The sequence below is a fragment of the Engraulis encrasicolus genome, chromosome 14, assembly GCF_034702125.1.
Source record: "Engraulis encrasicolus isolate BLACKSEA-1 chromosome 14, IST_EnEncr_1.0, whole genome shotgun sequence".
In the NCBI taxonomy this organism is placed as follows: Eukaryota; Metazoa; Chordata; class Actinopteri; order Clupeiformes; family Engraulidae; genus Engraulis; species Engraulis encrasicolus.
In genome coordinates this window covers 45,314,867-45,342,453 of record NC_085870.1, presented here as the reverse complement: position 1 = coordinate 45,342,453, position 27,587 = coordinate 45,314,867, and the positions used below count along the sequence as shown (strand labels likewise).

General features: G+C 43.2%; 2 protein-coding genes across 3 annotated transcripts in view; both read right to left on the bottom strand.

Annotated features, from left to right (window-relative positions):
* avil (advillin) overlaps positions 1–1,320 on the bottom strand; it is a 21,650-nt gene extending 20,330 nt beyond the window's left edge. The window contains exons 1-2 of the mRNA XM_063215903.1: positions 1,193–1,320; positions 207–302 (exon numbers count right to left, since the gene is read on the bottom strand). Coding sequence (XP_063071973.1) covers positions 207–266 — 60 coding nt within the window. The 5' untranslated portion in view covers positions 267–302; positions 1,193–1,320. The remainder of the gene's footprint in view (positions 1–206; positions 303–1,192) is intronic.
* Positions 1,321–5,513: 4,193 nt separating this feature from the next.
* Positions 5,514–27,587, bottom strand: ctdsp2 (CTD (carboxy-terminal domain, RNA polymerase II, polypeptide A) small phosphatase 2). 2 transcript variants are annotated; one of them, XM_063215896.1, is made up of 8 exons: positions 26,944–27,587; positions 18,143–18,294; positions 16,215–16,253; positions 14,316–14,417; positions 11,016–11,072; positions 9,151–9,243; positions 8,624–8,809; positions 5,514–7,732 (listed from the first exon to the last, which is right to left on the bottom strand). In XM_063215896.1, exons 1-8 carry the CDS (start codon positions 27,002–27,004, stop codon positions 7,607–7,609), a joined length of 816 nt encoding a protein of 271 aa, XP_063071966.1. In that variant the 5' UTR covers positions 27,005–27,587; the 3' UTR covers positions 5,514–7,606. The 2 variants fall into 2 exon arrangements, with proteins under 2 accessions (XP_063071966.1, XP_063071967.1); XM_063215897.1 differs by lacking the exon at positions 16,215–16,253 and having other exon boundaries at positions 26,944–27,585.

The following is a 27,587-nucleotide window of genomic DNA, read 5'->3' as shown; positions in this document are numbered from 1 at the left end:
AGCATCCTTTTACAGAACTCATTTGTGAAGAGTAGAGCTGCAAAACCACCTTAGGGTCACTTAAATCAAATGAGTTGAGATTGAAAATGGAAAATCAGCATACAGTATGATACACAACACATATTAGTTATTCATGTGGTTGTCTATTCAACACAGTGCAGTGTTTGGGAGACAGATTATAGTCTTCATGATCAGATGAACAGTACCTCTATTCTCCAGATTATAATCCCAGGAGCCTGGTTGACTGCTCGAAAAGTGTGTTCCATGGCTGGATAGCTCAATGTCCTGGTCACAATCTGGTCCTATACCAAAGCCAGAATCCCAAGCATGATATATCAGTTATTGCTTTTTGTAAAGTACGGGGCTTGTTCCTTACAATCAAACTCGTACCCATCCACAGACTGGTATTGCTCTCAATCAGGTTAATACCGGCTGAGAATGAATTATGAATAGATAACTTTGGTCTTTTATTCCTTAATCAGTGATTTCACTCAAATTTAGACTGCATATCAGCAATTCATTATTTTAGTCATAGTGGAACACTTTACTCTCTCTGCGATTCAAATGTTCTCTCTCATATCACCACACTGGCAATTTATTCAGCATCATCTTATAAACATCCCCGCTTGATCCAGTTGGTAATTTGGGGGATGGTTGAATTCAATCAAGTTAAGTTAGTGATAGACTGATCATACAGCATTAAGCTCTGTAAATGGCTCTCTGGCAATCAGAGTACAACTACTCACATGAGTGCTGGCACTCTAATGAAAAAGTAATTTTATCAGTTTGTAAAATTTCATCTATAGTGTAAAGACTATGATCAGTGATAGCAAATAAAAACATTCTTTTATCTTCTCGAGTAATCATGGAGAGAGAGAGGCAGGTCAATTTCAGGAAATGGACAAGCGAAAACACAGCTACCTGACTCATCAAAACAGACAAAGCTCTAATTCGTGTAGAAAATCAAATTGGTGTTGATATGCAATACTCAGAAAAGCTAGAAAATCAATACCATCACCTAACCACCTACAATAACTCATAAAGTAATGTGCAGTAGCACTCACATCATAGCTCCTCATCTTTTCATCTACAGCAGCTGTAAATCATTTAAATGACATGAAGCGGACAGAGTCAAAATCAAACCCTGGGAATCCAAGTTTAAAATAAATAGGAATGGAAAGATGAGACTTACCTTGAGAGCAGAAACTGAGGGGGCTCCAGAAGAACAGGCCTGTGTACACTAACGGATGCTCAGTAAATCCTTGCTCAGCCACTCTCTCTCTCTCTCTCTCTCCCACTCGCTCTGTCAGTCTCTCTCTCTCTCTCTCTCTCTCTCTCTCTCTCTCTCTCTCTCTCTCTCTCTCTCTCTCTCTCTCTCTCTCTCTCTCTCTCTCTCTCTCTCTCTCTCTATCTCTCTCATTGGTTGTGTGGACAGGAACACGAGAGCTGCAGTTCTCCAGGGTCATATTCAAGCCCATCATCTTCCTCCTCCTCTCTTCGCTTCAGACACCCACTCTCTCTCTCTCTCTCTCTCTCTCTCTCTCTCTCTCTAACACACACGCAGACGCAGACGCAGACGCGCGCACACACACACACACACACACACAGCAATTTGCTTGGATTTGCATGTTCGAGGTTCCTCTCTATCATATCATCCAATCACAGAGCAGGTTGGTGGGCAACTGCAGAAGGTAACAGGCAAATGAGCCGAGAGAGAGAGAGAGAGAGAGAGAGAGAGAGAGAGAGAGAGAGAGAGAGAGAGAGAGAGAGAGAGAGAGAGAGAGAGAGAGAGAGAGAGAGAGAGAGAGAGAGAGAGAGAGAGAGATGCATATTCAGAGGATTGGGCCGGCTGAAGAGGTATATTAGCTAGATTGGTGGCCGCCTGTGGGGAGAGTATGAGGAGAGAGAGAGAGAGAGAGAGAGAAAGAGAGAGAGAGAGAGAGGGAGAGAGAGAGAGAGAGAGAGATATATGCTTGGAAGGCAGTGGTGTTTGGTGGCGAAGGCCTTTAAAAGGCATCCCAATCCATGCCAGTGAAAAGCACTCTACTGTGTGGGACGGAAGCCAAAGAGTTATTGATTGTGTGTAGTGATGGAGTCAGCTGGTAGTAGATTCATATAGGCTGGACCTAAAGTGTATGCTGTATACTCTCTCTCTCTCTGTGTGTGTGTGTGTGTGTGTGTGTGTGTGTGTGTGTGTGTGTGTGTGTGTGTGTGTGTGTGTGTGTGTGAGAGAGAGAGAGAGAGAGAGAGAGAGAGAGAGAGAGAGAGAGAGAGAGAGAGAGAGAGAGAGAGAGAAGGAAAGAGAGAGAAGGAAAGAGCGAGAGAGAGCGCTGGATAGAGAGAGAGTGAGATTTTAATAATTCTGTCAGGCTTAAAAAAAAAACCTGCCAGCTAAAACAGGAGGCAAGTCAGTATCCTGGACATCACTGCATTGATCTTACATAAGCACAGAGACTCACTGTTGCTGTGCTGAGCAGTCATGAAGACAGGTGCAGAGAAGAAGAAGAGAACTCCAACCCAGCTTTGAGGAAAACTGTAAGCTAACAACACAAAGGGAGAGAGGAGCTGTACGCCCAATTCATTTGGCAGTCAAATGTTTATTGTGTCTGTCTAAGGTATTACTCATCCAGAAGGGCCAGTGTTGACATGAGTAAATAAATAAAATTATGTGTTGCCCATAGGGGCTTCAGAAGCATTTGCCTGCATGTCTGAATAAACTGATTGAGCAAAAAAAAATCCACTGCATTTGTCGGAAGTAAGCAGGTCAACTCAGTAAACATTTAAAGCGCTTAGCATTTTCCACAGCTTTTTCAGGATTCCACCCAGCAAGGTGTGGTCTACGCCAAGCTCCGTGGGCAACTAGGGCTGTAATCCCAAGATTTTGGGCTGAATATCCATATATGTCCTGAAAGAAACCCTTTGGTCCCCAGAATCATCAGTGGTTACACCCCAGTTGCACACGTGCCATGTCTCTGTATCATAGTCACGATCAGCCTGGTTAACACTGCCTTGATAAGGACAGGCACAATGTCACCTCTGTTTTGTTTATTTGGGCATTTTTAGTACCATCATGCAAATGTTCAGCCAACAGTCCGTGCCTTGGAAAACAAATGTTGTGTACACTGTGTCATTGGCATTAACACAGAGAGGCAGCAGACATCCATCAGTTCATAATCAAAGTTTTTATTTTTCAATTTGCAGAGTTTCTACTTTTAACAAACGAAATGAAAAAAATATATATAATGTAGAAATTTTGTGTACTCGTATTACTTCAAGTCTTTAAAATAGTTTATTTGTAAAACAGACTTTTGAACTGAACATACAGAGCAGAGATTAATAAAACTTTTCTTTTTTTTGTAGTGTACTGTACTTTCCTTCTGCATAGCTGTTATTGGCATTATTGTTCATGGTGAACACCCTTGATCAAACTACCAACAAATAAAATGAAAATAAAAACATTAAAAACTTAATTAACAAGACTCATGATAACATTTCTTTTTTTTAAACTAAGGCTTCCTCTTTCCTTACTCTAAGATCCCCTGTAAGGTTCTTGTACTGTATTTCATTCATCAATCGAACACTAAACGCCCACAAGCTCCAACACTCAACTGGATGAGCTGAAGGATACATTTGCATGTAACAAATAACACAACGAGGGCATGGAACAGGCGGTGTGGCAGGGGTGACTGAAGACCAGGACACTTAAAACTTTGAAGAACAAATGTAACCAAAAAAAATCTGTCCATTCAAAACATTCAAACGGTAACACTTTTTCTTGGTCCTCATGGCACCATTGAGGGAAAAATTGTTGGGGTGACACGCTTACAGTGTCTTAGTATATCCGGTCAGGGTGTTTTAGTTGGAACATTTCAACTTGCACCCCAAGACACCTTTCTTTTTCTTTTTAAAAAAGTGCTGGAATTCAAGGCCAGCTTGCTGGTATTTAATCAGTTCACAACTTTCATTGACACACCATTCGCAGAAGCAACACCACTGCATACTTTTTGTTTAACAAACATATTATCAGAACACCCCCCCAAACAAACCCAAGTGGTCTAGGTCTGCTGTTAAACGACTAGTCCCTGGTCCTTTATATCAAGTTCCACTGCTTCAGGAAGAGTGCAGTACCAGCGTGGGATGAAAGACAGCTGCCCCATGAATCTGCGAGATTGTTCTAGCTGCGTATCATGTTAATGGCTACCGCAAGGACAGAAACTCAAAGAAATGGGGTTGGGTTATTTTTTTCCTGCAAGGAACACAAAGATAAGATTTCTTCCATGTAAACCCAACTTCTCCAAAGTACCACAGCCCCACCACCCCTACCCAAAGAAAACACAAATGTCACAAGGTGAAGTCCTAGCAGAACTCCATGGTGTCCTAGATTTGTAATGGCATTTCAAATACATCAAGTGACAAACCAGTAGGACAGCCCCGGGTAAATTGCTTATCTCCTTGTTAACAGCCCTTTGGCTTTAATGTCATAAAAAAGAGCTCAGCCAAGAACTTCTTTTTTTTTCAGGAGGTTCACCTTCTACCTGGAGTTTAATCTCACTGAATGGTCACTATTTTGAATCCAATTTTGGTTGAACGTGACACCCAATGACCGAAAGCTTTCACATATTATCACATTTTCAGTAAGTGATTCCCAACAAACAACATGCAATGAACACAAGAATGAAACCAATTGTGCCCGTCAACTAGCCTTGACTGGCCTAGTAGGCATATATGCCCATCAAACATTCATTTTCCATAGTAGCACGTACAGTGAATCCCAGCATCTCCTATCTTTTTCCCATTCTGAATTGTTTCGACCCCCAAAAACCTCTTCTGCAACAACCATAACTCAAAGAGATTTTTTTCATCATGAACACCTTTCCTGATGTTCTCTCGGTTGTGATGGTCAGAACACTCCTATACTACTCAATACAACATATCGCCTACTCAGAGTCCTGGTGTTGCTTTACTTACATATACGGTATAAAGAAAAGCAATTTTGTGCCTCGCCTCAACTTGAACTATAATAATTGCAACAAACTTGTTACCTGTCTTAAGTTGGTGGGCATCTTTCCAGAACTTTTGGTACAGGCTGCGAGTCACAAAGTCAGTGGGCCACCAACTGTGAATGTCATCACACCATTAAGAGGCAGACAACCGGCCTCAAGATTATGAAATCAAGGCCAAACTGTGTCCTTGTGCTGTGCGACATCTCTGTGGGTTAGTGTCAAGTGAACGACTTTGGTAGGTCCGAATCATCCAACGCTCATTATGAAGTCACCAGAGACTCCAGCATTCTTTTAAGAAAAGAAAGCAACATTGGCCGATTCGATGGAATAGCCATCACAAGATCCTTAACAATTTACAAACACAAAAGACAAAATGGTGAATATGGTGTAAAAGCTGGGAATGAAGGATAACAGAAAAGAATGGAAGGCAAAAGAATGGTTAGCAAGAAAATGTGAAACAACAACTGTAAATCAGACCAGAACAAAAGAAAAACAAAAGCAAGCCATGGGTATATCACTTTGGAAAGAATTACTTTATGGAGCGATTCATTTGTTTGAATATGCAGCGTACAAGTCCACAGAAATACACACTAAATTCTGATGAAGAAAAGAAAAGAAAAGAAAAAAAACGATTTATGAGTGGAGAAATAGTCCAATTGTGCACAGCTAAGGCACTTCATTTTGGGTGTTAAGAACAATATTGAGGCTTTTGGCAAAATAACAAAAGTAAAGAATAAGAACATAACAATGACAAGAGAATGCAGCAGATGTGATTTTGCACGCATATTAACATACTACCAAACTGACACACTGGTCATACATCCACCAATCTTTACCAGGCAAGCTCTCCATACAGGGAGAGCTCCAAGAAGGTCCTTTGCTTTTCTGTGCTATTACGAGAAAACCCATTTTTCTCAGCTCAAAACACTTTGAATTTTTTTTTTCTGTATGGTTGCTCATCTTTTCCAAATACCGGTACCCAATACTTAACGCTTAAATGCTGACTTGGTAGAAAGTGGCAGTAAAAAAATGAAGAAAATGAACGTTTGGTATAATGGGCTTTGGGTGGTGGAAAAAACACCCATATGCATAGCACTAAAGTTCAAAACAAAACATCTAACCCCGACCCCCAAAATAAAAATCACAAATGCTAGCACAGCCATTTATTTGGCAGACACTCGAAATACTGCAGGTTGCAAATGTGCCAATGGCAAATTTAAGTCTAAATTCCCAGTAGTAGCTCATACTAATTAAGGCCTACAAAGAAGAGAGAATTCAATTGAAGGAAGGCCATAAAAAAACATGGGTGAATGAGTGACTGGATTGAAGGAGTTGTGACAGGCAAATTTGCATACGAGGGCAAACTGAAAGGCATGATGACTACCAAATACACATGGGAGGTGTGGCCTGTTTTCATGGGAACTGATTGCAATGGTCCCTATTGGCTGAGGATGTTGTCACCACTGGCGAATGCCTGTTGAGCTTTTTTTTCCACTCAGACAGGTACTGCCAGGAAGAGAGGCTATCAATTGTATGGCTGTTCTTCCTCAACATCAGAAAAAAAACATACAAAAAGTTATCTATATATTTTTTTAAACACAGAGAAACATCGAAAAGACATTTAGAAAACGTATATAGAAAAAAAAGAAAACAATTGAAAAAGAACAACCATCTCCTTGAGGAACAAAGCTTTTTTTATCGTCTTCTTTCCTTAAAAAAAAAAAAAAAAGAAATCGTCCTCTTTCTCTTGGTAAAAGGCACGATGATGGTGACTCCAAGCTCCCGAATAGAGGAGTGGCCGCGGGACCCTGTGTCTTGTCGTGGCTTGGCTTGGGTCGCAAGTGGGCCCCGGTGTGGTTCAGCATGTAGTAGGGTCGCCAGTCTCCTGGAGATAACTCTTCCACGGAAACTAGAGCAGTACTTCTCGTGTTTGTTTTGCTTTGTTGTCTAACAGGAAGTCTCTTTTTTATTAACCAATGAAGTTGCTGAGTTTGCCGAGCGGCGCATATCAGCGTGAGGGTTATTACGGTACTTAGGGGCTGTGTGCGTTTCCTGAACGGAAAGGAAAGGAAAGGAAAGCAGGAGGACTTGTGGAGTTTTAAGTTCTGCTGAGAGAGTTCTTTTCATTTCTTTTTTTTTTTGCCTTGGGTCACGTTCATACAGTCATACAGTCACAAATGAAGGGGGTATAAGAGGTGTTGTGGATTAGTGCTATGAATCAAAGGTCCTTTTGAAGGAGGAGGAGGAGAAGGAGAAGAAGAGGCTATAAGGTGATGATATAAATGTGTGTGTGTGTATGTGTGTGTGTGTTCATTTTTTTGGTGTGTATGTGCAGTGCTCTTTGCTTAGAGTGGCAGTCTGTCCGATGGTTTCTGTTGCTGGAACTGTGTGTTGGTGTTGGGGGTGAGGGGTGTGTACCCTACTTGTAAATGAACTAACCGTTTTGTGATCCCTTAATGCTGTGTGTGTGTGTGTGTGTGTGTGTGTGTGTGTGTGTGTGTGTGTGTGTGTGTAGGAGTGTAGGGTAGGGGAGCAGGCATCATTCAGACGAGTGAGAGGGGTGCAGCGCGTGAGTGGCGCGGCGCATGGTGGTGGCGGTTGGATCAGGGCGCGCGCAGCTGCTTGAGTTTGGCATAGACGTCATCCACTTCACTCAGCTCCTCGAAGACGGGCAGCAGGTTCAGCAGTTCCGTGTCCTCTAGGTCGTCAAACCAGGACACCACAGGCACCTTTTCACACATAGACAAAGACAAAACATAGAAGAGAAGAGTCTTAGTTTGTTCAAAAACTCATATATTCCGTTACAAAAAAAGCTCTACATGCTTAAGACATGCTTTGTTAAACCCGATCTTCAGCACATTTAGTTTCATGTCCCATCATCGAGGGTCTTTGCTTTGCCTAACAGCTGGCCAGTGTAAGTACAATAACAACCTACACAACTTGGATTTTTCTCGACAAGTTTTGGCTACAGCCAGTATAAGATCAAGATAACCAAAGACTAAAAGATATGGATTCTAATGGGTTCTCCTGGCGCTCTTCATTCATTTTACAGATGTTCTCAGCCTGTCATGTTCTTCCCCATGGATAGGTTAATTCGATTTACATGTTTGAGAGAAATGACATCTCAGAACAAAACTTATTCTAGAATCTAAGAAGGATTCTAGAATTCATAACTTAGAGAAATTCTAGAATTCCACCAAAGGTCAGCTGTAAACAATGAAAACAACTGATGGGTTGCTAATTGTTATTGTAAGGGGCTAGATATAGATGTGGTGGGAGACTCACAGCATTCTAAAAGGTATAAGATGCTTTATATTCTAGAATTCCATTGAAGAAGTTCGGCAGAAAACTATAACCAAAAACTCCAGAGTGCTGTCCAACAGCCTACTTTCTACAGCACCACTCTGGGCTCTACTGCCATGTATGCTAGCAGCTACAGTTGCGAAAGTCGGTATATAAAAAAAACATTGAACACAATATTTCTTAATGTATCATTTTTAAATACATTTTAAAGCCTAGCAGGCGCCCTGTAGGAACGTAGTGATGGATTGTGCAATCTCAAACTGTTAGAGCCACAAAATGGCTGGGTGGACGACGTGAGGTGAGAGGTAGAGACTCACAGCATTCTCAGGGTGGAAGATGTAGGAGGCGGGCGAGTTGTCCAGGATGAGGATCTTGTTGAGCTGCCGGCCCAGACGGCTCAGGTCCTTGACGTAGCAGCCCTGGTGGAAGACGCAGGACTCCCGGAACAGACGAGCCCGGAACACCCCGCACTGGTCCAGCAGGTCCGTCACCGGATCTGCATACTGAGGTGCAAGGGGGGAGATGGAGAGTGAGAGAGAGTGAGAGTGAGAGAGTCAGAGAGAGAAAAAAAGATTGAGATCTACAAAGTCCTCAATTGAACCAGTGTCAATAAGTTAACATACAATTTTCCAACAGGAGCGGTACATAATTGAAAGTGTGTGTGTGTGTGTGTGTGTGTGTGTGTGTGTGTGTGTGTGTGTGTGTGTGGGTGTGTGTGTGTGAGAGAGAGAAAGTCACGAGGCCTTTCATAATTTAACAACAAACTATAGAGTACTTCTTGTGCTTCCACCGTCTTTCTAATGGGTCAATGATAAGACTGAGAAACCATAAAACACTGCTTTACCTTGGCTAGACTGGCAGTGAAAAGGACACACTCAAACAGCTCCCCCATCCTCTGCAGAAACTCATCTACGTGGGGTCTCTTCAGAACGTAGACCTGCAGCGCAAGACACATACACACACATCAGCAACTCAACAGTACAAAGAACATGGTTAAGTGATGAACTAGGTTTCGTTAACCCACAGGAAGTGGTAAACCTGCTAATAGATATACCTGCAGGCATCCTTTAGTTTAGAAGATGAGGTCTCCAGGCTCTTCTATTAGGTGATTTACCTCTACCACAAGGTTAAATTAACCAGGTTTACTACTGAACCAGCTTCTTAATATACCCCCCTGGACCGTGCCACTGTGGAGATCACAATAATATCTATGCAATAGATGATCTAAATCACAAGTCACTGTAGTGAACATGATGTCTGAACTGAATAGAAACTGAGATGTGAACAGGATATCTGGAATGTATGTTTACCAAACGTATGGTACACATCATACCCTTCAAAAGAAAGTAAAAAAAAAAAAAAAAAAGACAAAAAAGTAGATGTCAAACTGTCATTTCAATGGCATGCCTTAGTCATCACTTCCGAATGCACAAACACGACACTGACAAACAGACTCAGAGCCGTTGTCTGTTCTCATGCCGTCAGCACGTTGCTTGTCATAAACATTCTTCAAAACCGGTTCTTGAATGCAGGTGTTGTGTTGTGTTGCGTCGTCTCTCTCTCCCGGGGCGCTGAGTGAATGCTGGAGGCCGTCTCCTGGAACAAGTAATCGAGAATAGGCCGCACTGGTGGAACACAGCCTATCCTGGATTACTTGAACCAGGCCGAGGCCAAGACATATGGAGAAGCAAGGTGGCCACTGGCTGGCATCAAGATTGTCTACAAATTCGGAGTTGGCTATTTTTTTCTCTGAATTACCGTAAAGGCCTACCAAAATATACCAGGATACTTTTTTTAGAGCCACAATATAGGAGCTCAACCTCACCGTGCACATTCAGATCAATCACTCAAGTATTATAACAGCTGACGCTTAGCCAGCCAACACAATTTCTCAATCAATCGGTACTGTTGATCTTTATACTTTATACAAAATATTTGTTTAAAACATACCATTTTACACTCAGGTACCAACACACATGGCAAGTACAGGGGTTACATAATTGTAAACTGCTCAATGCTGATTTCCTTTAAGCACAATTTTAAAGCAGTCCAGCAGAGGGCGTATGTACTCCATTCTGTGTGTGGCATAACATTATTAACAGCGAGGGTGTTATGTGAGTACGGTGCTTCACAGCCAGGGGTGGAAAAGTAACTTTTTACTTTTACTCAATATTGTACTTGAGTAGCTTTTATGAATACTTTGTACTTTTTAAGTAATTTTTTAAATTAATACTTTTACTTGTACTTGAGTACATTTTGACCCAAGTACTTTACTCAATTACACTGGAACCTGGCCTGAGTACTGAGTAAAAAAAAATGACTGAGAGACAAAATGCCATGCACAATAATGCCACAATCCGCCAGAAATGAAAGATTGTGCAGGATGGCACACAGCATTTCCACTATTTTACTATCTTGTATCAATGTATTGGATGATGGCTGGTGCCAAGCAAGAGATAGAGGTTATGGAGGACGATATTCAAGAAAAATAAACATGACATTCTCAAGAGGAAAGCTAATTAAAAGTAACTAAGTAACTTTTACTCAAATAACATTTTAAGTGAAGTACGTTTTACTTTTACTTGAGTAGATTTTTAGATAGGTACTTTTATTTGTACTTGAGTGTAATTTAGGCAAAGTAAAGATACTTTTACTTGAGTACACATTTTCTGTACTCTTTCCACCTCTGTTCACAGCTCCCAGTCTCACCTGGTGCGTCGTCCCCTCAATCTCCACAGGTACGATGAAATCAGCATTACTGATTGGCTGCCGAGAGAGAAAACAGAAAACAGTATGATGAATTTTAAAAAGTTCACAAAAGTAAAAAAGGACTTGCTTTAAAATTATAACCATCATCATAGAGCTCGAAAGTGACGTCACTTCCCCCAATCTCATGGGACCTCAACTGCGTTTTTAGCCGAAAATCATAGCATGTAATCCAATGGCGGTATCAAAATGATATTTCAATCCCCTTCGAGTTGTGCCAAGAGCTCCATATATGTTGTTTCTGATATTTTTGCTTAATTTTTCGTACGAACCCCCAAACTTTTTAGAAAGCTGTGTTTCTTCACATTTTTCATGCCGACGGCCTCAGAACAAAACATTGATACTTCTGCATGAATAATCTTTATCTAGCCTCTTAAACAGCATATTTGTATCCCAGCGCATATCATGACTGAGATCAGAAGATATTTACTCGTTACCATGTTGTTAGATGGTCAGCTTAGGTCCCGTGAAACGCGGAACTAAGGGGCGGGACTTTCGAGCTCTATGGTCAAGACTTTGAAGATTTCTCAGACTAAAACCTAAAAAGATTATAGTGGTCTGTTTAAAATATGTTTGTGTTTCATGTTTGCCAACACCAGCTCTGATCACAGCTTCAAGCTTGTGTTGTGCATCACTGCTGTCGTCTTTGGCATTTGCAGTACAAGCACGCTTTCCTGTTTCATTGATCTGCCCTGCAGTTTGTTTACAAACAACAGCCTGCCAGGCAGACAACAGCCATCAGGGCAACTCAAGCATCCCAGCAATGTATACTGTTGTATAGGGCTGGGTTCAAAAGATCAACCGCGATCCAATATCAATCCACTTTCGAGAAGTGCGATATCGATTGAAAGCTTTGTGGATTGATCTTTTGCAGATGATTATAGGCACCATTTTCTGAACCACATTCTGTTGCTCTCTTCAACATTCATGTAGGCTACATGCACAAATACACACAGCCTGTTCATGTAAATAGTGCCAGTCTTCCCACTTTTCTCTCTCATACCAAGGTTTCTTTCTCTCAGACTTCGATATTCCATGTTTGTATGGGCTTCAAAGGCTGAGATATTTAGGTTTTTATAGCCCGTCATAGAATTCTACACATAAACGGGTTGAAGTGACAACCCAGCCATACAGAAGATCAAATCATGGATCGAATCGGAACGTGACCTTCTGGATCGGAATCGAATCCATCCAGGAAATCTGGATTGATTCGCAGCCCTACTGTTGTACACGGATTATATTGTCAATTCATGTGAAGGAGTTGTACTCAGGTCAGCTGTGCATTACAGAGTGTAACACATTTGCTGAGGTAAGTATCAGGATGGAACGCGATTGTGCAGAGGACCACCCCAACCCAACATCATCCTGAATGTACAAAGGATCAGCGAGCATCAGCGAGGCAGGACATTTTGAATTTAAGTTGAAGTTAAATTTTCAGAAAGGTGGGTGGTTTAAAAAGCCATAGGGGAGCCATACGCATCCATCGGCCACTCTACTTGGGGTTATCCGAGAGTGTAAAAGTAAGCAGTGCAGATAGATAGATACTAGTCTTGTCTGTCCTTGCTCCTCTGCAATGGCAGGAATGCCCCTGAAGGAATGCCGCCTGACAGCAGCAGATGCAGCCAGTACTGACAGCAACTAGCAGCCAGCCCAACCCCAACTCCACCCTCAACCCCAGCCCCAGCCACCACCCTCAACCCTTCAAACTCAGCAACCAGCAACCAGCCCCGGCGTCCTCACTCACTCAACTCATGGGGCAGATACTGCAAGACCGCAACATGACATTGTGACAATGCGTTTAGCAATGCCATGCGCTTTGAACCACGATTTTGCATGTTTTCTTGTGCTAATACAGTACCCTGTGACTGTGAGGGTTGGTTTTGGTCAGGGTTTTGTTGCTTGTTGTTGCTGCTCTTAGCAAAAGTGAAGTAGAGGAAACATTGCTTTACGCTCAGGTTAGGGTTAGGGATGGTTCTTGTCAAGGCACAGCTTATCATGTTCGAGTTTAGCAACAGAAATTCGCTGTGACTGCAGGAAAAAAGCTTTACCTAACGCACGCCAGGTCACGTGACAAAACTGCTTTTCTGCGACGTTGCCCTCCACGACAACAAGAAAATGCGTTGCACCAACATGCGGAATGCACTAGTGTGTTGGCAACCCGTCTTGCCATGATGCCAGTCTGAAGACAGACAGGGTTAAAGCTACACTAACCTGCCTTGTTTGAAGAACAAAGAGCACCATTGTTATCCCCCAAGACAGGTGGAAAACCTCACCGCAAAGGGAGGTTTTATGCAGATTGTGATATTACTTGTGTACTGCACACTTTTTAGCAGTTCCAAAAAATGCACCTTTTTTCTGCGGCAGCCTGGGCAATGTTATATCAGCTTACCATTTGACATCGCACATCCCTCCTCCAATCACGAGCAGCTCTTTTTCAGTTTACAGTAAATCATACAGTACTCCGATAACCAACTCCTCCAACCCCTAAATTAGGTTACGCTGGCATGCCATGCCTCTTGCGGCCTGGCCGAAGGTTTAGCATACCACAGACTGGAATGCATGATGCTTATCAAAGGCACTGTGGAAATGCAGTTTCGGGTAGACTCAGGAGGGAGACAGTGAGGGCCAGTCCTAGCCTCATCCGTTATAGTGAGCTGGACAGGTAATAAGAGCACTTGGCAGAGATTACCATCAACTACTTAAGACGAGCTGCAAGATTACAGGATCAGAGAGGCTCTCACTGCTTCTTAACTCACCCTAAACTGATTGGAAGATCAGGGTGATTAGTGAAGCAAGCCTGGGGAGGGTGGACTGGACTGATACACAAACACAAAAACGGCAAAAGGAGCCATCTACATGTACTCCAAGCTCTTCAATCAAGGCATGGGTGAGGACCTGAGGCCAGGGGGGAGAGCAGCAAGATTGGGAGGGGAGGGAAGGGGAGAGAAGGGAGGAGAAGGGAAGGGTGGAGGCTGCTGAGGATGGAAGGTACACCTGGGGAGCACGGTGATCACTGCTAATGGCAAATCAGGGGTGCATTTCTCAAAAGCGTCGTTGCTAACTACGGTAGCTACTTTGTTGGTTGCAGTGCAATTTTCCATTGGCAACTACCCAAGTTGCTAACTGCTAACAACTACGCTTTCGAGGAATGCACCCCAGGTGGAGCTGTGTGGTCGTCAGCAGGCGAAACAGACAATCATGCAATTCACTGCAATGGCCTCCTCCTCTGCTGCCCCTCCTCACCTTGAAGGAACTGTGCACCAGTGTCTCGTCCAGGTCGATGACCACGCAGATCTTGCCCTGGTCCTGAGGGATCACCTCGGGGAGCAGGCTGGTCCCTGGGATCTGCAGGAGGGGAGGGGAGGGGAGGGGAGGAGGCAGGGAGGGAGGGGAGCAGGTAGGGGATGGTGGATGGTGATGAAGGCAAGGGTTGGGATGGGAGAGGGAGGGGGATGTCACAAAAGCATTCAAGTCAGTTCCTGTTCCTAACCGTATCCTCTTCATTGAACTACAATCAACTAGGACGACACGTTTTTCTTGAGGAATTGTCTACGGTGCATACTAAAAAAAGTGTGTTGTCATTTATAGCACATAGGCAAGAAAAAAAAATACAGATCCTGTTCAGCTGGATTCCAAGAGGATGTTTTAAAGGGCAAAACCAAAATGTGTTCAGTTAGTAAAAGTGTTAAAGTTAAAAGGAGATGATTTGTGGTTGCTCTTTAACAATAAAACACTGGTATTTATGACGCCGTCAGAGATCACGCCCGAAAATGTCTACAGCTGGAGATGCACATACAGCAAAAAAAAAAACCTTGAAAATATCTCATTAGTCATAGTTAGGCCGTGAGGGGAAATGACCAAAAAGGGACCATGAAAAGTCAGCGATGGGAGGAAGAAAAACAACTTCAGAGTGCCACCAGCAGATGGTGCCCTGTGCCAGTCGCTCCGATTTTGGGCATGTTTTGGTGATCTGAGGGGGAATTTAAATAAAAAAGAGCCATCACTATGGCCAGATGTACGATGCAGTGTCAGGTCCCCTCTGGCATACATGTGTCTGGTCTCCATCACTCTAAGGACAACAACTGATCCCAGATCTGACAGCTGAGGTCATCTCGCTCGCTCATCAATGCTGACCGACTCTCTGACTAGACGTGAAATGGAGCTTGGGCTGAGAAAAAAATGCACTCAGGCTCGCTGATCTGTGGTAGTACGGCAGCCATTGACAAGACTACACAGTGTGGATTTAATAAAGAGGAAACTGGCATGCTAAGGGCTCATTTTAAAAATGTAATATAAACAGCGCAACAGATCGTGAAGTTACAAGAAGAAGCATCTCAGGGTTGCATTCTCACATTAGCATGTGTATAGAAGAAACGTATTGGAAGTTAAAAGGTGACATGGAATGGCTGAACGGGGTTTTGATCCTTGTTCTGTTCATTGTGATGCACACAATAAAATTGCGGGCCTCATAACCTCTGAATTAAGTAATGGTGGGTACTAATTTACCAGTGCTGTTATTCGTTCATTTATTTTGTGTCAGGGTTTTCAATGCACCTGGAATAGGATTATAAGTGTACAGCAGTGGCGTGCATTTCCTTCAGTGGTGGTTAGGTAACGAAACATGTGCACAGCACATACACACCTAGGAATGCAGCTCACCAGTTTTGCCCTGAACTTTGCAAATACTGCTGTAAATAAATTACTTTGCCGTAGGAGGCAGCAGCGCATGTCCATTTTGAATGGGTGGGCATGATATAAGAGGGTGAAGCAGATAGAAACAGTTTTGCATAGTTCAGATGTAACATTTTAGATAGGCATTCCACATAAAATATAGTTGTTGAGAGTGTCTTCTAGCATGTTCTTGAGTGTGCTTTAACAAAAGACAAGAGAAAAGTCGTTGCTTATTCCACGTCACCTTTAACCAATGGAGTGGGAGCAGGGCATGCACAGTTTGAAACACTAGGCTACTAGCCGTAAGGGGTTTTGCTTTAACAGAAAAAAACAAAAAACAAAACAATACAAAAGAGTGAGCTAAAAATAAGCATTAGCTAGCCAATATCGTCATCCACCTGGAGCCTGACAGAGGCTCACACGTGTTTTTTTTTTTAATATAAAGGGCAGGGTTCTGTGGCCTGTACGTACTTGATGATACTGGTAGCGAAGAGTTTGAAGCAGATCATACTAAACAACAAAGAGACGAAAAGACAGTTAATGACATTCCTCCCTCCCCGCCCGTGTCCCCAGAGCTAGCGGAGAGCTCCCACCCACACACACAGACAGACAGTCGTAACGCCACATACAGACACGAAAACATAACAAAAAAGCATACTTCTCACATACAGATGCCTCTTTCAAGGGGCAGTCTACAACAGTAAAAACACACACTTTTCTACTGTGTAGAGCTCATGGGAACAGTGAATCCACATCAGGGGTCATATATTGAAAGTGCGTCTGAGAAACTCCCTTTGGGTTGAGGTACCCATCGCTGGCGAGCCAGTGCCAATTTGTGAGAGATTGTTTTTGCTAAGAGAATGGGAGGACTTTACCACTAGTCTATTCCTACGGGCCCCACACAGGGTTCTGGGAGCAGCTAACAAAGCACAAGACTTTGAAAGGCGTAAGGATAGCTAGCTTTGGTTCAGGGGGAGAAAAAACGGAAACAAAACACAACACTGTTTAGGTCTCCTACATAAGAGGCTAAGTAGAAGGCTGTGTGCAATAGGAATAGTTTCTAAATGATCTTTTGGGGAGTATTAGGCCACACAATGGCCTACAGGGAAAAGGCTCTCTCTACAAACGGCCAACACTAACCTACTGAGGTGCTCCAAATCCCTACTGGATCCTTACCCCAACTGCTCTGACAACTTTGGATGAAAGAGTAAATAAATAAACAAATAAAAAACAAACACTGATATTATAAAAATAAAACCTTTGAATAATAAACAAAGCTGTTGACAGGCCGACATCTTAGGGCTGTGTTTATTTTTAACACTCCCAATATGTGCTAGGATGACTTTATAATGATTTATTTTGTTCATTATTAATGTCAACAAAACAATGAAAAAGATACTCGGCTCATTCTCATTCTTACAGTAAACATGCAGCGTTGTTAATGTTTCATGAACGCGTCCTGTTGTTGCCCTGCTGTGAGCAGTGAATTATCGTGCGGGAACACACACACAAACACACACACGCATACACACAAACACACGCACACACAGCAGGGTGGCTGGATTACTATTCCAATGTAATGGGGACAATGATCTGGCTGAAGGGTTAGGCTGCTCCCTTGCCTACTAACCTAAAAAAAAAGAAAAGAAAATACGGGAGCCGGTTTGTCGTTTGTCTTAATTAGGAGCCAGTGTGAAGGCCGCCCGCGTGGTTTGTGCTTTTGGCTGCGAGGCGGGTGTAAGTGCCATTTGGCATCCTGTGCGAGTCTCCACTGTTAAGAGAGAGTGAGTCTGAGTATTTCAAAGGGCCCTTGAATTCTAATGGAGAAGCGGCCAAAACAGAGGCCGTGGAGATGAAATGATTGTGCATTTTTTATTTTATTTATTTGCATTCTGCATTTATTTCTTTATTTCTTTGCCTCCTTTAGCGCTGTGTTCTGCTACACTGAGGAAGTCAATTTATGATCTTGACCACAACTCTGGCGGTAGTTCCAGAGAAGAGGGAGGATTAGTCCTCCAGTTGGGCATGTTCACTTAGGGCAAAAAGTAGACGCATTACAGTAGAGCTCTATGGCTGTGTTTTGCTAGCAGAATGAAGCAAAGCAATAGCAGCCTTGCACAAGGACATAGTCTGCACCACTTATCTCTGGGTTAGTCACCAAAGCAGTTATCTAAAATATCCCCTGGGTCACCTTTGATTGCTTCCAGTGTTACGATGCAACCTTCAGGAATTTCCAGCCTGGCTCCCGACACACATTGACAGACCACAGCGGCAAAACAAGCAGGAACATTACGCACATGTGAGACATGGGCTTCATCCCTGCTGCTGGGCATAGGGCCAAGCTAGTGGATGGAGATGTCATGCGGCTAGGGATGGGATTGGGAAGGGGTGTTGGTTACCTTGGCGATGGTCCCATTGTCCTCAGGAGGCAGCAAGGTGTCCTGGGACGGGGCAGGAGACTGGGGGACATCCTGTGCTCGGAGGCAACAGAAGAGCGCCTTGAAGATATTCCGGCTCCGAGGCTTTTTGGGAGAAGATTTGCTCACCTGGCCTGTGAAATCGTGGGGGGCAATGAGGAGAGCACAATTACTGCACAGTCTTAATCATGGGGAAATGTGTCGCATTCAGAAATAGCTTCATTGGAATAAAGACAAAATGAAACAGAGGAGGTATTCTGACTGGCTTTTCGTGAGATGATCTGCTGACTTGGTTGTCAGAATCAAGAGCACACATACAAGTACTGTATACACGCTCTCAATCATAGTAAATGTGTCATAAATAATCAGCGTCATTGGAATCAAGCACAGTGTCAAGCACAAGACATATTCCAGCTCTGAGCTTTCTTGAGATTCATTTGCTCACCTGGCCTGTGGAATTGTAAGCACACGAGTAACACATTTATTCTCAACTGTGGTAGTAGTATCTGAATCAGCTCCAATGGAGCCAATCAATCAATCGCTGTCTAAAACACGAGTGCGCGCTACACCAAAAGCTTCACGCTTTTCATCTAAGCACACGACAGCTAGCCGTATCACAACCCATGATCGCAAAGTCGTTTGATGGTAACATCCCAATCTTTATTTTAACCCGTGTGTACACTTGAACGATTCTTTATCAATAACATGTTTGGGTTCATGAAAGTGCAGGCCTGGCTACTTGTAGTTACTCCTCAGCCAAAACCTGCACAAGCTTGCTTTACTGGTCTCTTCACAAGAAACACACACACACAATAATAATTTAATTATTTAATTACTGGCACCAACCACCCTCACTACAACTGTATATGAGAATGAAAACAGCTTCAAGCGCCCACATTTCACTACCATCTATGCTGCGGACCGTTCCACGCAGTCATCAAATCATAATTTCCTCCAGGCTTGCTAAGAAAATATGAAGACGCTTGGCAGCAGAAGAAGCTTCTCATGCAAAGCAAAAGCTCGGGGCGGAGGAATGGGGTGCAGCGCGCCATGTTGAGGCTGCTACTGCGGCTCCAGCTCTATAGATACGACTGTGGCTACAGCAAATGGGAACTCTTGACACACATGCATTGGACACACACACACACACACACACACACACCTCAATCACTCTCACCATGAGCATGGGAGGTCACACACACACACACACACACACACACACACACACACACACACACACACACACACACACACACACACACACACACACACACACACACACCTCGCCCGGTGCTCTGGCTATGAGCATGAGAGGAATTAAACAGGCCTCTCTCTTTGCATCCTCCTCGTGTTATGTGTCTTCATTTCATTTACCACCAGAGACAGGCCAGGCCAGGCCAGCCAGGCCAACAACATGAGAGCACGCCGCTGTGCCACGGTGAGAGGGGGGAAATGGAGACGCCATCCCCGACCCCGGGATCTATTTCTGTACGTGCCCCCCTCGCTCTTCCCCAACTGACATAGATAGCCGCGCTATTCTGAGGAGTGAGGTTTAAAGGGAATCCGCACAGTGCCCTCTCTCAGGCACATCCACTCCCCCCCACCCCCCCCTTATCTTTCCCTCGCTCTCGCTATTCTCTGGGAAAAGTATAGGACTATGTGCAATTTTTGAAGAAAAGTGGACTAAAACACATTATGGCACCAATGAATGCTGCCGTGTTTTCTATGGTGTAAAGAAAAATCTGAGGCTCTGGCATCTTTTGATATCGAAATAACATGCCAAAATACAGGAACAATGCTGATTTTTTTTTTAAGAGCTCTGGAATTGTTTTGTAACTTTAGGCACAATTTGTGAAAAACAGCGTCTAACACGGACAGAAACAACTACAAGGAGCAGCGGCTACGCCTTACGAGTGGGGATATTTGATCTTCAGTTCATGAAAAGGCACTCAAATGATGACACACCTTGAAATAGCAACACGCAGAGGAAAAGCAGCTTACAATATTTTCATGGAAGAACACGCCTTAAGAGTTGTGGTTCTTCCAGATATTACTTTAGTACAATCTGGAAGATTAGAAAGGCACTGTTAGCAAATGCAGTAAAATGCAGGACTTCGTTTAAAGGACAAAGAGGGAGCCTGCCAGTTAAGTACCATCCTACAGACATACAGACAGATTTTGGTAAGCAAAATTGCAGCAGGACAGAGACATGTGTCATATGCATCATATGTGATTCCCGGTCCTTTAAATGAAATTATTACCTCAAAATATTCGTTTTCAATTTGGTAAAGTGTAATAGCGTTCAAAGCTCATTTAGAGCCTGTATCTGATAACAAGCAACCGCAGCAAGCAAGATTTACGGTTGGGTTTTCAAATTTGTTGAGAGGTCATGTTTACAACTGTCTTTAACTGAATAGCAGTCATTCACAGAAAACCAATTTCAAAAAGATAAGAGTTACTTTGGCATGTGGACAATGGACAGTTAGATTATGAGTCAAATGGGTACTTGAAATAGACCTCAGCAGGGAAAACAAAGCCGTCTTTGCTTAAATTTAGGGGTTTGGATCTACGACAACACACTGAAAAAAAGGCCTCATCTACGACATCTGACAAAGCAATGAAACAAGAAGCTTCAATGAATTGACAACAGATGAAGAGCTGGGCGTGCATCTGTATTTTGCTTTCTTAACCCCATAATGCACACCGTACCTCCTGAGTGGCACGCTGTAATTCTCATAAAAAAAGTTAACAACCATAGTACTACACTACTATGACATAACACAGGGCCTCTAGTAATGCACTATGACTTGGGCATTGCCATTCTGGTAACAGCAAATATATAACAGCGTGTCTTAGCATAATTCTCAACAAATGAAGCTGTTCATGTCAAAAAGGTACAGATGCAAACATCGGAATGTCATCAAGGTACAGATGCAAACGTCAGAATGTCAAAAAGGTACAGATGCAAACATCGGAATGTCATCAAGGTCGTCACATAAGTTACTCATGTGTCTCCATGAGTGCTCCAGGTTCATATTTCATCCACTGTGTGTAACATTGTTCAGATTTTAATAATAAACTTTTGCCCAGTGAAAGGCAAGATGAGCATTCTAGTATACAGGGGCTACTTCTGTGCATAGCAATTAACCATCTGAACATCTGGATTTAATTAACAGCTGCACACAAATCAGTCCATGATGCAAATTAAGACTGCCACTGGAAGGTGGGGAAACAGGATTTTGATGGCAGTCTGGATCACTCAAGCCATGTCGTGCATACAGATTAACTGCAACTGTGCAATGAGATTAAGAGATTATGCTGCTGAAGTAGAGTAGACGATTGAAATCTCAGCGGACCAAACAACAAAGTGATTTCAATCCAAAAGTAGGCTAGGGCCAACAACACTAGAATGGAGCAGAACCAAGAGGCCAGACAGAGGTAGAGGAAGAGAGGAAGAGAGTGAGAGAGAGAGAGAGGGGGGGGGGGGAGAGGGAGAGAGAGAGAAAGAACAGACTACAGAGAAAGCAAAAGAATGTATGCGCGCATGTAAGAGTGAACGACAACAAGACAGCCGCCCTTCCAAACGGTGAATGTAAACAGACAGATTTCAAACACAGGCCTGGGCGGCCCTCCTGACTCCATCTTCCCGCGCTGCCTGCAGCAGGCTTGTGGGTGCGGTTGCCATTTTTTTCTCTCCTGTGCGTCTATTTTGCCGCTACATTTACACTAGAGGAGGGTCTCCTCCCACAGCTCTAAGGTCAGTGGGACAGAGAAGACAAGCAGCTGGCAATATGATCACAGCCTATTCTGTACGAAATTGGGCCATGAAATACAATGGAATTCGGAAGGTATAGTATTTTCTAACTAAAACCGAACCATGTGTAAACAACAATAAACAAATTGCATCACAAGACAATATAATGCAACATCATCTCGTTTTCATATGATGAATTCCACATTGATACACTGCAAACAGACCAACAGTCGGTCAACAGACAGTGATCAGGAAGGGTGAAAGATGTGCGATAAGTTAAGTTTACTTTCATACTACTGTGAGGAGTTTGAAGAAAGCTCTACAAGTCTTCCATTTTGATTTGGTTGTTAGATGATTAACTATAATTAAAAGTGTAGAGTACCCGCTACTTTGATATTACCCATCACAGTCTGCAAAGCAGACCATCTGAATGCGTTCACGCACCCGGTCAACTTTAACCTTCTGTTCAACTTAAATGGCTAATTCCCTATTAAGCGTGTGGATTTGCAAAGGTTTCACAGCCCTTGATGAGACAATCAGTTCGTGTAAGTGATGTGGTAATTGAAAGCACCTCCGTCAGAGCAAAGGACAGGGGTGAGAACATGAACACTGGAAAAGGTGTTGGAAGCCCTCCATAGGTCATTTGCACCCTCACGCCACCTCGTCGCTCCCCCAACTGGGGCCCTTTTGGCAGGCACAGCACTGGGGGCCTGGGGGTGCCACACAACACGCACCTCATCTCTCTCCATCTCATTCTCATCATTCTCTGGCACCAGCCGTTGATTGTGACCTCTGGGAAAGGGGTGTCGAGGGGGGGTCTTGGGCACGAGAAGGTGATCCATTTCGTTTTCATCAAGTGCGAAAGGGGACACCTTGTCAATGACGGAGGCAAAGGCCAAATGATGATGCCAATTTTTAGCCACCTGCAGTAAATCAGCCATTACAAGTCTACTACAAAGCCCATAGACTCACTGCTATTATTGGGTGACATGGCTTTCTCCTTCACGTGAGCACGAAGCTGCATTCAAAATGTGAAGGCGTCTTAAATTCGATTTTAAAAAAGAAACACAAGATGGAAAGCATACACACTTGACACAACCATAATACTGTATACAAGATAGAGGTTCAGACAAGGAGCAATAAACAACGCTGTCCCATCAACACACTGCCAAGGGGGCACGGAAATGGGAGGGGTGTGATTTTGATGCCTTTTGAGCTCAAATATCAAAAACCACTGCCAGGACTGGGGACCCCTTATCTTTCAAGCCCTTCCCTGTGTGAGCTGAGCTCTGTGCAAACAGTCTGGGAACCTGATCCATCAAAGTATTCATATTCAATACACCATTACATGATGTGCTGCCAAGGATGCCACTATGTCCATTACAGTAATCATTCTACTGCTACATTAGGCTGGAATGGGCTGTCTGTAACTGGTACATTCAAAGTTTGGACAATTTCATTTTCACTTTCATTTGCTGAAAATGAAAACAGAAGGGGGCGGCAGTTCTGTTTTCAGTAATAATGACCATTTTGACACTGCGGTCATGAATCTCATTACAAAAAAACCCCTTCATGAGCAGGTTTTAATGTGGGTCATTCTATGGTCTTTAGGAAATTGCAAAAGTATGTGTCATCACCTCCGTCTTAACAGTCCACACAAGTCTACATCCCATCTCACAATTCGTGTTAAACTTTACTGCAAGTTACAATTTCCTTTCCGAGTCTTAGCATTACTCATGTACCTATCACTGAAGCAATCCTGCACGAGCAGTTACCAAATTTACATACAGGGTTAATTGTTGCCACACAAATCATTTGCCAGAGTTCAAATGTCTCGTGGCAAGTTTCAGCATGGTCAAGAAACACTTTTGATCCAATTTGAAAGTAGAGTAGCAGTGAATCACTAGATAAACATCATTCGCAGGAGGAGCAGGATTAGAACAACAATAGATCTCTTTTTAAAGTCAATGAGGAAAGCCTTTAGTTTAGACCAAATGGCATGGTACATCTGTACTGCTATGACGAAAACATATAAAATGACTTAAGTATAAACATTACGTCCTGCCAACATAGCTCGACAAGAACCCCCTGGAGAGGTGTCTTTTCCTAGCCATCAAAACAATCTCCCTGGCTGCTCGATTAGATGTTCACGAGTCAACATCAAAGGCACTGTTACGTGATGCTGTTTGTTTCTTTCCCATTGGATCCAGCACCGCCCTAAAAGACACATAGGCAGAGAGATAGCGGTATACAGTAGTGCAGCCAGCCGGTCTGTTTACAGCAGATGGAGACTGTGTGTGTAGGTGCCTTTTCCCCCTCTGAGCAGTGAGCTCAGCTGAGTAATGTTGTTATGAGGGGAGACAGATGTACTGCATGTCTGCAGTCATAATAGGATGATGATGATAGCCAGTCAGCTGTTTTTTCTGTGATCACCATCACAGATATTGTGGGTGAAAAACAATAACATGCAGCGTATGCAACAACATGGTATTGTTATCCTGGCGGCCCTGTATGAAACTTAGCACGGCCCAGAAGAGGTGGAGCTTTCATTAAGCAATAACAACTCCACTGTTTTCAGCTGTCAAGAGTCCTGAAACATCAAAATAGGCTTATGGTTGCAAAGCAACCTTAAAGGAGTTACATTTTAAAAAGTAACAGAGTATATTTATTCATTAAGTTTGACAGCTCAAGAATGACTTGTTGTACAGATATGTGGAAATACAATGGGAAAATAAAAACGGTGTATCTGTGCAGGCCGAATCAAAGCTTGATTTTCACACGTGGTACTTCAACCAAACTTAAGCAAGCAAAAGTCACTTCAGTCAGTCGATCTGCCCCTGGCTATTTCAGAACAGCCTATACAAGGCACAGGCCAAGAGTGTGAAAAATGCCTTGGTAAAAAAAGAACTGGGTGAATCTGTCTGTCTGTCTGTCTGTCTGTCTGTCTGTCTGTCTGTCTGTCTGTCTGTCTGTCTGTCTGTCTGTCTGTCTGTCTGTCTGTCTGTCTGTCTGTCTGTCTGTCTGTCTGTCTGTCTGTCTGTCTGTCTGTCTGTCTGTCTGTCTGTCTGTCTGTCTGTCTGTCTCTCTCTCTCTCTCTCTCTCTCTCTCTCTCTCTCTCTCTCTTTCTCTCTCTCTCTCTCTCTCGCTTTCGCTCTCTCTCTCTCTCTCTCTCTCTCTCTCTCTCTCTCTCTCTCTCTCTCTCTCTCTCTCTCTCTCTCTCTCTCTCTCTCTCTCTCTCTCTCTCTCTCTCTCTCTCTCTCTCTCTCTCTCTCTCTCCTTACAAATAACAAGACGTGCAAGACAATGAGCAGTGTGCAGATGTTTTCGTGGTTTTCAACAGGGTAGAGCTAACATCAACGGTTTACCTCTGATGACACCTCACATCACAGAAAGGTGTAAAACTTGACACCAAAATTCAAACTTGCATTACATTGTTAAATTTACAATGCCTTGCATTGCACTTAGCTGACGCCTGTATGCAAAGCGACACACTTATTACAGTATTGGTTACAGTCCCTGGAGCAATGTGGAGTTGGGGCTTTACTCAAGGACACTTCAGCCATGGTTACTTAAAAGTGTAGTAGACCAACACATTATTTCCTACCGATAAGGGTGAGATTTGAACCTGCCATCCGATTTTTAAGACCAACTCCCTTATCACAAGCCTCTGGCTGCCACAAACATACTACCTTGAACACAACTAATACCCAAATTAAATATCTTAGACTTTTTCATGGCATGCGTACACAGCTTAGGAACCAGTTAGCCTAATGCACTCAGAACCAGCATTGCAACACTTCCCACGGTGGGAGGGGACGCTACAATATGCCCCAAGTGCTGTTGATACAGGACGGCTACATTACTCTGAGACACATTGCATGCAAAACACTGTGCAGTGCACAGACAAAAAGGTGGGTGTGCACAAACAGCACACAGCTCTACTTCAGAATGAGCTGCTGACTGCTCACCTGTCACTTGTGCAATGACCTACATACACATTTGTGTTTAGCCGAAGTTTGATTTATGTTGATGGCTATTACCATGGTATTGGATACTGAACTTCTACAATACTGTGTAATGGAATTGCAGTTAGCAGAATTAATGTAACCTTTTTGTTATTATATTGTTACTAATGCAATGCCTTTTAAACAACAACAAAACCCCCTAATATTAAGACTGCAATTGTAGATTTAGACAAATACTGTCACTGGACTAACACCAGATAGTACCCCTACTCACATAGCTGTCCAACATCCACCTAAACATGTGTTCGCTCATACTGATGAACACGGGCCTGGGGGCCAACCTGCCTCATTTATCAGGGCAGTTCACACCAAAAATGCATTGACTTATTTAACTGATAATTTCGACTTGCAAATAACTTCCTTTGTTGATACATTTCATTCGATCAGTCAGACGTCTACTTCTATGAAAAGTACTCAGAACAATGATTCAGAATAGCCGAGAGTACTTAAAAAACCCAGTCAATAATTAGGACAGGACAGTCGATCAAATCAACCTTTATGACCTGAAATAAATTGTGCGGATATCTTATATGTTATGATATGAAAAGTAGCCCATCTGACAGTTTCATTTTCCGTCAAATTGTTATGATCCTGATGAAACGTAGCCTACTCAGCTTGACAAGTGAGCAAACCACCCATCACATTTGAATGCTAGTGACTTACGTTGTTGAATGTGATTTTCTGCGCGCGCTAGCTACACCGCTACAGAAAGGCGTTTTTAATCAACATCTTTAGAAGCTACATGAATACATACAAGATGCGTGTAGCAAACTAGTAACAACTGTAAGACTAGCACGGAATTAAGACTAACTAAGAATAAACAAAAAGAGCTCCATGGAGTATTTTCCAGAGAACCACAATTTAGCCACCCTTGGTTGACGTTGAGTAAAGCTGGTGCGAGTTAGCCTGCTAACAGTTTAGCTTAAACTCCTGAGAGTCGGCTTCGGTAAACAAGATTAAACAGGGAGAAAGTAATCCGAACACAGCTGGCAGCGAAAGCTCACCTGTCTTGGACGGTAGCTGAGTATCTTCTTTTTGCACTTGAGTGATGATAGAACTTTCCATCTAACAAATGCGCAGCCCCTCTAAAGCCAATCCGTTCCCCCCAGTCACAGGCACTTCCAACATTCAGCTTGCTAGCTGTTAGCTCTCACGCTTGGGGCAAGCCGTTGTGGTCTTCTTCTTTCGGTATAATCCAAAGAAGCAAATTGTTTTCTTTTGCGTCCTCCAAGTTGCAAAAGAAGAATAGTGTAGATTAGCTGTTTCTGTTGCGAAATACTAGCTACCTTTTACGACGCATACATGTAAAAGCTTGTATAAAAAGTAATTGAACGGTAGCTCTCCTTGCTAGTGACACTGTGAAAGACCTCGCTATTGCTCCAACATGGAGAATCCAGGCGAAAAAAAGCAAAACAACCGAGGAAATGGGGCAAGGGCGGTTTCAAGTCCCCCTTACCACTGATAAACAACCTCTGAAAACGCAATCGAAATGTTCAAAACGAAAAACTAATCGACCAAAGGCACAAGTATGGTGATAAATGTTCAGATATTGCGTATCAAAGACTTCAAATAACTGATGTCTCGAATTCCCCGGCTTTGTTTTCCTCCTGCGATGTTCGGGTGCCTTGAAACCGTCACCGTCTCGGAT

Excerpts from the sequence above, each read along its gene's own strand:
- ctdsp2 (XM_063215896.1), bottom strand. The coding sequence starts at position 27,004 with ATGGAAAGTTCTATCATCACTCAAGTGCAAAAAGAAGATACTCAGCTA. Across the intron at positions 18,295-26,943 it reads TCAGCTACCGTCCAAGACAG|GCCAGGTGAGCAAATCTTCT; the intron begins GTGAGCTTTCGC and ends ACGATTTCACAG. Across the intron at positions 7,733-8,623 it reads TCTTCCACCCTGAGAATGCT|GTGCCTGTGGTGTCCTGGTT; the intron begins GTGAGTCTCTAC and ends ATGTGTGAAAAG.